The sequence below is a fragment of the Diaphorina citri genome, unplaced genomic scaffold, assembly GCF_000475195.1.
Source record: "Diaphorina citri unplaced genomic scaffold, Diaci psyllid genome assembly version 1.1 scaffold197, whole genome shotgun sequence".
NCBI classification, from domain to species: Eukaryota; Metazoa; Arthropoda; class Insecta; order Hemiptera; family Psyllidae; genus Diaphorina; species Diaphorina citri.
Genome location: NW_007377634.1, coordinates 141926 through 152490, shown reverse-complemented (window position 1 = coordinate 152490; position 10565 = coordinate 141926). Strand labels below are relative to the sequence as shown.

General features: G+C 36.4%; 1 protein-coding gene across 1 annotated transcript; it reads left to right on the top strand.

Annotated features, from left to right (window-relative positions):
* Positions 1 to 871: 871 nt before the first annotated feature.
* On the top strand, positions 872 to 9671 carry LOC103505826 (vitellogenin receptor-like). Its single transcript, XM_026821064.1, has 7 exons — positions 872 to 1218; positions 1560 to 1891; positions 3328 to 3490; positions 5073 to 5242; positions 5673 to 5819; positions 6555 to 6803; positions 9473 to 9671. Exons 3-7 carry the CDS (start codon positions 3441 to 3443, stop codon positions 9667 to 9669), a joined length of 813 nt encoding a protein of 270 aa, XP_026676865.1. The 5' UTR covers positions 872 to 1218; positions 1560 to 1891; positions 3328 to 3440; the 3' UTR covers positions 9670 to 9671.
* The last annotated feature ends 894 nt before the right edge of the window (positions 9672 to 10565 follow it).

The window sequence follows — 10565 nt, the reverse complement described above, 5'->3', positions numbered from 1 at the left end:
AAGTAATTGATAATGAAGTGTTGACACTATTGGACATAAACTGTGACAGAACCCCATAATCCAAGCTGTCATTTAAAAACATTAAATACAACAAGCAATAAAAACTCTCTCGTCTCCCCCCGGTCGAGCTTCTCTAGGGAAAAAATGTACCATAATGATATTCATAACAATTTAACTGCTTTGTAAAATAATGTTTTGCACAATTTTTTTCTTCATTATTTTCTCTTAGCATAAAACGGTTGAGGGAAACTTCCCCTTGAGGGAGAAAGAATATGTCGTTTAGTGTGTCAAATTGAAGTTCATGATTTGAAGAAGGGAAAGTTTCAGTGGCTAGTTGTACTTATTAACTTGGATGCAATGGCTGTTTTAAAGAAGGCCAGTAGCTGGACTGCCTATTTGCCTCGGGTAGTCCAGTCATAATGGCAAACCCATTGTAGACCTAGCTTTCTTTTTCAATGAAACCCTAAGATAAAATTCTTTGGAGTCTGGAGCTAGGTATTATTTTAAAGCTTTGTACCCCTTTCATAACGTTAGCTCTGTAAGCGTGGACACTGTGAAGTCTGTGGACAGAGTACTCGTATCTTTTAGTAAGATAAGAAAGGACACTTTTACTGTCATATACAAATCTGGAAAAGGAAATATGGCCAATATTAATATTTTTTTTTCTTCTTTTATTATAAAAATAAGATTATTGAAATGGTTACCACGGATAGGGTGTTTGGAAGAACCCCTTGGATTTTTTATTATTCAACGCTTACATCCTCGATGTTTTTCCGTCAATAGATCCCTTTTTGCTCCCTCTTTTTGGAAAATGACCCCAAACCTCTGTTCACTGACCTACCAGTCTGATAGATAACGATACTAATTTCATGTTTTGCTTCTTCTGTTTCAGGTTGACTTAGATTTAGTATTTGAAGATAATCAAAAGCAAAATAGTGGTTCCTCCATAGACAATAGTCATAATAGGATAAGAGATGAAAAATATGTATATAGTCACAACATAGTCAATAGTAACAGCATATCAGTACCTTATTCCGAAGACCGAAATTCTTCATACTACGAGAACTTCAAGAACAGTTTATCAAGACTGAAGTCGGGACTTTATTCGCTGTTTTCGTCAAGCAATTCTACAAAGATTCCACCGCTGTCAGTTCCCAATGAAATTGACAATTCCAATGTTCCTAACCAATTGGAGAATCGGAATCCAATTCTGCACAGGTAATGTCAAAAGTAAACATTTCGCAATTTCAAGAAAATGCGAAAAACTGGAAACTCAATTTTCAATTAACCACTCATAAAATAATGAGCAATTTACTTATCAAGCGGATAATGCGGTTTTTCGTTTTAAGTGATAAAAAATACATTAAAACTTGGGCGGTCTTTAACATGATTGGTTAATTACAAATCAACATTTTACTAATTTGTTTTCTTTTTTATTATCATACATAACCACATAGGTATCCATTAAGTAGGTTCATAAATAAATAAATAAATAAATAAAAAAACTAAACCTATCGTTTGTTTTCCATTCTAACTTACCTTATTTTAATCACTTCCAGGTCGAAAAGGCAAGACGAAGAAGACAGCGAAGAGGCAAACAACGGAGACAAACCTGATGATCCCGAGGAAAATGAGCCTGACGAAAATGAGCCTGACGAAAATGACCCTGACGAAAATGATGATGATGATGAGGAGCCAGAAAGCAACAACGGGAACGCCAGCGACCCGACAGCCCGTCACAATAACATTGATGATGAAGATGGTGATGATTTAGCCCGAGGGTCCGGGGAACAGGGCTCCGGCGCAGTGAGCACTGAAGAACCCACCAATCAGCCCGTTTACATTAGTCCGCCTGTGTTCCCGAACTATGATATTAGTCCTGGAACCAAACGTGAGTGAGGTTTGGAATAGGCCGTGGTAGCCTATCTGACTAAAAGTTTGGTCGGGACTGAACTCGGTGAAGTCCGGTAGTATGGTGGTCAAGACGAGGTGTGTTTTCTTTTCGGGAAACTCACCGCTGAAAAATGAACTGCTAATCCAATAGATACTAAAGGGAGCAGTGTTCAATTTTCCAATGATTAGTTTCCCTAAAGGAAAATACAACTACGCTCGTCTGGTAAACACGAGGGCGTGGGTTCAATACCAGCCGGCGAGGTATGGAACTTTAACCTCAAGATTGTTTGAGAATTCGACCACAATATTAGTAGTAGCTGGCGTATAGGAACTCTGGATACCTCCGCAGGACACGTAATAATAATAATAATAATAATAAACTCTTGAGTGAAAGGTAACCATGCACTAGGCGAGGTTAACGCCGGAGGCGTTTTCTACCACCTAACCCTTAGAGCTCCATTATTATGTGGTTTTGCCTGCCAAGGTGAACCCTATCTAACCTAGCTTTCCTCGCGGATACTGCTCATCAGTATGGTATACTTTTTTTTCTTTTTTCATAAATACTTCATTTATTTTTATTTATAATATCATAGGTAGGTACAAAAATTGGAAAAAAAATTATCTTTGATGACACCTATGCTGTTTTGATGGATGGAAATTTATAGAAGTTGCTATACCATCTACTGGACACACGTCGCTGGAATCTCATAAGAGTTCGGCTTCGAAATGATATCCCGTATTCCCGTATCATAGGTATCATGTACGCTTTGCCCTATGAATGTTGTACGATAATCCGTATTAGGTATAGATCATAAAAATAGCCTATGGGCTACAACTTGGTTTATCGGAACTGATGGCTATGTTTAGCCTGCCCAATTCATAACGCTCTTGGTAAATTTTGCTCTCGGCAAATAGGTATCCACCTCTTGTACTAGTAGTAGGTACCACCTATCCATGTGTATAGCCGTGTTCAGATAGCAACCGGTGATTTTCGTTTGCGAGGGTGATCTTGAAATTTGGACATAATAACGGGGTAACAAAAGAAACGAATTTATTTCACCAAAGTCCAAAATATGCAAATCATAATAAAGCTGAATAAAAGTTTTCATTTCTGTGCAAATATGGTACGGAAATTGGCTGGTCCAATAAGCCACTTTCCCAAGTATCAGGCGAGGTTAATGAGTAGGTACCTACGTTTAATCTGTATGAAGATAAAATTATGAGCTTCGGTAGGGTTTCAAACCCGCGTTCTTCTGATTTTTTTTTTTTTTTTTTTTTTTTTTTTTTTTTTTTTTTTTTTTTTTCACCCCCAAGATTTTTTTTCCCCGTTTTTTTTTTTTTTTTTTTTTTTTTTTTTTTTTTTTTTTTTTTTGTTAACTAGGTATACATTGTAATGTCAAATTTTTCAATCCAACTTTGTTATTTTTCACACAGATGTATATCGACTGACACTGATCATTGGTGAGCCATACACGAGCGAATATCTGGACAAGAACAGCCGAAAGTTCCGGCAAGTGGAGGATGGACTAGCAGATGGACTGATCGATATGCTGCGGGATCTACCAGGACATAGAACTACTGTTGTGCAAGGAATTCAGTAAGTATAAAGCCAAGAGATAGGGCTCTCTCCCTCCCATGCAAGAGGCAGTCCTACTGTTACCGTCATAGCAGTAGCGGCAGTAGCCTAATGTTTAAGGAAACATTTAAGGGTAAATCACACAGTCCCTATACACTGCACTGTAGGTAATTAGCTTAAGTGGCATTTTCTCCATATCTTGAAATATTTTGGTTCTGGCTGAAACAGAGAACTCTCAATAATTATAACTTTTTTTAATGTAGGATCAAATGTAAAGAGGTCAACTTCTTTTTGGCGTTTTGAAACCATTGAGAGCAGTCTAAACAAGATTTATGCCTTCTTTGTTGTTTCTGCTAATATCTCCTTCATTACAATGGAAATAAATTGGCCTCTATGAAACCGTTATTAATTTAAATTTACGTCCGAGTGTGGTCTCATAAACTAATAGGTATTTTTTAGTTGGTAGATGGGTAGGTAAGTATAGTACCCAATTTATTGTGCTTAGTAGGTAGATTCTAGCCATTGACAAATTGACATGGGCCTTAGGCACAATTTGACTGAACTGACGGATACCTAGGTAGGAGTACCTCTGATATTAATTATTATCATTTGCAAAACGTCAAGTAATTAGGACCATTAGGTCCCCTGAAATCTCCTTGGTCGTTTCGACAATTGCACCCACCTACGCTACATTTACCTCAATTAAATTATTTAGGTACTTCTTTCGATTTAAGTCCGTATTTTCCTTTTGGAACCTGGGACGATTTTCCCTCTTTTTAGCGTGTACCCTTTTGTCGTATTTTATTTAACCTTTAACCCAAGAACCGAAAATTCGAGAGTGGGGGTAAAAATCTCGTAGTGGGGATAAGCAGCTGATTAAAAAAATCAGCTGTTCCCATTAACCGAGAAAAAAAATCGCGACTCTATCGTTAACCGCAGTCGAAAGCTTGGTTTAGTATGGCAAGAGGGGAAACGTAAACCTAAAAGTGGTTAACGCCCCTCACGTCATAAACACACTTCCATCTGAGGGGAGGTAGTGACCTTGAATGAACCGGGCTGAGGTTAGCGGTTAGATGTTAAATAAAATACAACAATTGTTATAAAAATTACCTTACCTACCCTATTTTAGTGCCTGTACTAAATCGTTGGAAATTCGTCATCTTGAAGGGGGAAATCGTTTCAGTTTAAGGAAAATACCCCTTTATTCAGTTATTTTTTTCTGGTTCACATAACAAATTCCCATCAACTAATCCTAAGCTAGAGATAGAGATAACTCTAACCTTTTTTCTTCTATATATTTCTGGACATGGTCTTCACTTGGCTGGAGTGGATTACGGACTGTCCCCTATCTAATAGACGTTAAAAAACAAGACTATAGATAAAAGGACAGACGAGTTGATATATTTCGACCACTACTATGGCCATCTGGTCGAAATATATCAACTCGTCTGTCCTTTTATCTATAGTCTTGTTTTTTAACGTCTATTAGATAGGGGACAGTCCATAATCCACTCCAGTCAAGTGAAGACCATGTCCAGAAATATGTATGATATTGTACTTGACCATTATCTCAAACTAAACAAACTTTTTCCTTCTTTTTCAGTCGCCGTCCTGAGGATTCTTTCACGTCCAAAGTCACTCTGGATCTGGAAACCATCAACTACTACGATAATGCCACCCTGGAGAGCAGGATACGAAAACAGATCTCCGAATTCAATCGCATCGGAGACATTTCCGTGTTCAAAGACGGGTTCACCTTCCGAGATTTTCGAGGTTTGTATCGTATTTGAACGAAATCAGTTCAACAGGACGATTTTGCATTTTGTCTGTCTGTAAAACTATTATTTGCCTTTTGTTTGACCATAATACCTACGTATTGAACTGTTCTGAAAGACACAGAGAAAGATACGTATTAAGACCAAATGTGAGATAGAGAGATGAGGAGGAAGAAGGATAGAAAAGAGAAGAAACGATAGAGGAAGATTTACTGGGTCTGAGTCAACTACTGACGAGAAACCAGGGATTTTTTTCTTTTTTTTTCTATTTACATTATATTATTTTTAGTGCTATAATTTTGTCTTTATTTGCAACATTTTTTAGGTATTTCCATCTTCTTTATTCGAGCTATTATTTTAATTTCATTTCCGCTTGTTTTATTTTTAATTTACTTCATTTTGTTTGGTTTATTATTTGCTTTCTTTAGCTTCTACCGAAAGCTGTCTGCCAGAAGAGATCCAGTGTCGATCTAATTATGTTTGTTTGCCTACTGACAACCGATGTAATGGGGTCTCTGAGTGTTTCGATGAGAGCGATGAAGCAGATTGTCCTAAAACTGAACCGCCGACTTTGAGTAAGTTTTTCGAAAGCTGCATTTTTTCAGATTGTCCTAAAACTTGACCGCCCGCTTTGGGTTATTTTTTCGAAAACTGGATTTTTTTTTTTTTTTTTTTTTTTTTTTTTTCGCCCAAACCCCTCTTATTATTGGTCTTATTCCTACTGTTGGTTAGGAGTAGTTTTTCTACGAGCACCAAGTTTAGTAAATTTAGTATTATGTAAAATCGGGTGGTTTCGTATGGGCTCGTTTTATTTCTGTCCCTATTGGCTCCTTAGGGAACCAATATTGGCCCTCAGATGTCAAGATCAAAAATTCCAAATAGGAGTCAATAAGGACATTCTATTACATTCCCCCTGGATTTTTGTTTAAAAGAGGACGTGGGATTTTTGTCCAATGAATTCAGGCACATTACCGGCCAAATTAGCCAACCTCGTAACAACATTAGCTCCGTTTGACTTTTGCCAATATCTCAAAGAAAAACAGACTCTAATATGACTAATTTCAGGAAGTGAAAGACCCTCCTTAGCCTGTAAAAGAGTCACAAGATGGTCTTTCGCTAAATCTTGGAGTTACGAGGTTCACTAATTTGGCGGACAACACGCAATACGCATTGCTTCCATGGGTTAAGGAATTTCACAGGTTAGGAATTCCAAAGGGTTAGGGAATTTTAAAGGTTTAAGGAATTTCAAAGCTACTTGGAGGGCACTTATAATTTTTCAACATCTATCCCTGTACCGTATTTCTATGAAGCGTCCACTCCTGGCGAAGATTCTTACCCCCGATCAGAATTCTCATCCACCCCCAATGGTACCATTGAAGAAATCCCTATCGTAGTTCTCAAGAACCTAGGCGTAGAAAGCAGCTACCCAAACCCTGACAGATGCGAAGAACAAGTCCAGTGTGCTGACAGCGACATTATGATTTGTGTCACTCAGCAGTGTGATGGCACAAATGATTGTCCTCTAGCTGACGACGAAGAAAATTGTCTTTACAAGAAGGGTAATGAAAAGACACGTTCCGCTAACCAATCATACGGCTCCATTTGTGTTCTGGGGAAATTTGTACGGAATATGATTGGGCGACTTGCTTTTGGTCACAAAATATGGTTATGCTTTCTTTAAATGGGTGATCTTTGATCCCTGGGGACACACTTTGATATTAAAGTTTATCCAATCGTATTAACCAATTTAATTGGCTACTCTTAATCGCTTAATCCAAATTCTAAAATTAACCAATGAGTTTTGGTTCAAGCACAATGTGTGACCGCGGATATTCTGGGTTTATTTTATTCCTAAGAATGCCATTAACATTTAGAGACCAATCATATTCCACGACAATTTTCCCAAATCTGGACACAAACGGGGCGAATCAAGGATTGACCTTTTTTGTACTAAACTGGTTTGGTTGCCCGTCACGGAATGGAATGGTAACCTGGCTTTGGAGAACGGATTTTCACAACTAAACAAAAGTAACAAGTGATTTCCTAGTGAATAATGTCTTTGAATGCTTTCCCTGGAGAAGAACATAATGAACATTAGTGAAACTAATGCCAGAAACTAATAATAACAAGTCTTGCTTTTCTTAATTTCTAATAAATAATAAAGTAATGCCTAGTTTGTCCATTTAATCCAGATAAACCACTAAATTTGTAATAAAGTTGTAAACAAAGAGATGCTGCTTTCTAAAGCAATATTTACCTCATATGTATAATCGAAATGAAATCTTTGGTTGGAATGATTTTGTACGTTTGAATGAATACTTTTGTACGAAAATTCATAGGTATATTTTATAATTTCAATAAGAAAGTCTTTTGCAAATGGGCGTAAAACTGGTTATTTGGGCGTAAAATTCAACTGTAAAGTGTATTTTGTACAAAAATAAAGCGGTGGTGAAAAATGCATCCCATAAAGGCGCCTGAAAATCAAGGAAAAATTGCATGAATGTATTTAATGGGTGGGTTTTTGATGGAAAACGAACAAAAGTGAGCTCTATAGTTTTAAATTGAGGATTTTGAATTTAGTTTGTCTGTCTGTTTGATGGAAGTCTGAGTTCTATACGTCCCTTTTAAAGGTGTTTTATTCCGCCATAAACTTTGAAGACCGTTTTATTCTACGGGGTTTAGAAGGAGGTACAATTTTTATTGACCAAAAATATAACTAAGTAAATCAGGGAGATTTTAAAACGGAAATAACTATTTTACTCTTGTTTGGAGTAGAACTAATCTAACTAACAAATAGACCAGGTGATGGTAGTAGCAGTCCACTTCTATCTACACTTATCACGGTTTTAATCGACTAAGACCCGAGACTACATTTGATTCCCATAACTGCTTAAAAGCTTCTTGAGTACCTAACAAAGTTAATAACATTTTTCAGAAATTTGCTGTTTAGTGAATTGTCTCAGTTGTACGTATATTTTCAGATTGCCAGCTGATTGAATTGCGGTTGCATTTGGATTGTGGTACTTTGAGTCCTGAAAGTCATTCTTACTAATCAATAATATTTTTGGATTGGTTTCTTTTATATTGAATTCTTTTTGTGAATTGACAATATTTTATTTAAAGCATGCAGTTGTAAACGTACCAAAAGCAACTCATTTGGCCTAGGAATGTTGATTTTAAGTATTATTTGCGGAAGGAAAATATGTACCTAGGGTTCAGGAATAGGAAAATTATTAAAAGTAAAGAGCAGAAAATAAAATCTCGAAATAAAATTTACGTTTAAATTGAATTGCCTAGTAAATACTTCAAGAATCTCACAAGACATTTGAAAATTGAACGAACGTTATTAGAGTTGAGTTAGGGTAATGTCTTGTTTTTGCAGATACCGTGATATTGAAGGCGTTAGATACATTATGCTTATTCTCCCAAGTTTGATGCTTTCCCATAAATTTTCCCCGTGTGTTAAGCTTTTCTTCATCCTTTTTATGCTTTCCTTTATCTTTTCCCTTATATTATGCTTTCCCTCACCTTTTCCTTTATGCTTGCTTTCCTTTGAATTCTTTCGTGTGTTTTGTGGTATGCTTTTCCTTAGAAAAATCCCGTACGTAAAAGTATAGTCTTATTTGGACAGCACTAACCAGAAAAGAACCATCCATAAAGGGAATTGTCTTAGTGGGGGGTTCTTTTCTGCATAATGCTGTCGATTTTTCTTTCAAAAATTTCAGGTGGTAATGGTGGGAAATGGTATAATGCCAGACAATGTCCCATTTCCCTATTTTCCACCACTACCACATGAAAATACGCGAGGTACCATTTTCCATTATACATATTTCCTTGGATTTTGATTTTACCCAATATTTTCCCCTATGTTAAGATTCCTTCTTTTGATCCCTTGTGTGCCGCGTCCAGTTTTGTTTAGGACTATTGCACTGGCATTTCCCGTATTGTTTTTTCACAAAGCTTATGCTACCTGAGATCAATGATCCAATCCTTAAGATATCATTTTTTATAGGGTAGGTATTTTTGGCTAAAGAAATTGAGAAATCACATTAATATATATCCTCCTAATGCCCTAATTCCCCTATGTTTTGCCTTTCTCTTACATTTCCTCTGTGTTCAGATTCCTTGTTTTGATCCCTTGTATGCCGAGTTCATTTTTGTTTAGGACTATTGGACTGATTATTTCCCCTATGTTTTCCCTTCTCTTACATTTCCCCTGTGTTTCCAGACTGTACCAAGGATGAGTTTATGTGTGACGTCACAAGGTGTATTCCCAAGTCCCAATTCTGTAACGGTGTTGCCGATTGCTCCGATGAAACCGATGAATTGAATTGTGTACAGCCGCCTTCGGGTAAGTCACTTATTGTTCTTGCACATTGCAACTTTCATGCACATTCAACAGTAGAATCGTATTCGATTATGTGAATTTTTTTGCTGAACCAATCAGATTCCGCTTCGGACCTAAACACTTGCTCCACAAAGCGAAATCTTACAATCTCATTCGTTCAGACATGTTTTGTTTCACATAATCGAATGCGATATAGGTTAAGGTAGTCAGATAGAACAATATTTATTTCCGCAAGAAGAAATCTCTCTAATGTGCTCGAAAATTGATCAAATGCGATTTTCATCTCAAAGACGTCTTTCGGTAAGAAATTGGCTCGAGACTGTAAATTTAACCTGACTTGACTGAAAATAGAGAGGTAGAGTTATTTAAGGATCGACCAAAGCTTTCTTTGCGACATGAAAACATACTAAATTTTAGCACTTCTTTATTTATGTTAGATTTGATAGTCGGTTTGTAACAAGAGTTCCTGAACTACAATTTCATTTTGAAAGGCATTTTTGGGAAAGTATTCAAAGGCGTGACAGAAACAAGACTCTAATAGAGCTTTAGACCCAAGGGGTAATTCTTATAGTTTTAAAGATAAGACCAAAATAAACGAAGAATAATAAGATAAAAAGAATGCAGAATTTTTTGTAATAATAAAATTAAACATTCTTGATTCTGGACTCGAGAAAATTATTAATTAATATGCATTTTATCTAAAAATAGTTTATAAAAACTACAATTCATTCCAAGAAAAATAATAAATTAAATTATTAATTAATTAGAGGTAAAAAATAAAAGCTAGTTTTGCCAATGGCAAGGACATTTAGTTTAATCATCGCCATGAAAAGCTCTACTTGTAATTACCCACGGCTAATTTGGAAGCTTGCAAAGCTACTGATGTCACCGCCCATCAGCTTTTATCTCAAACATTAAGATGGATAGGTGCATTATTACGTTAAGATTGAGATGAATAGGTACATATTATGCT

Coding starts and splice junctions, on each gene's coding strand:
- LOC103505826 (XM_026821064.1), top strand. CDS start 3,441: ATGCTGCGGGATCTACCAGGACATAGAACTACTGTTGTGCAAGGAATT. Junction 5,243..5,672: donor CACCTTCCGAGATTTTCGAG/GTTTGTATCGTA, acceptor TGCTTTCTTTAG/CTTCTACCGAAAGCTGTCTG. Junction 5,820..6,554: donor AACTGAACCGCCGACTTTGA/GTAAGTTTTTCG, acceptor ATTTCTATGAAG/CGTCCACTCCTGGCGAAGAT.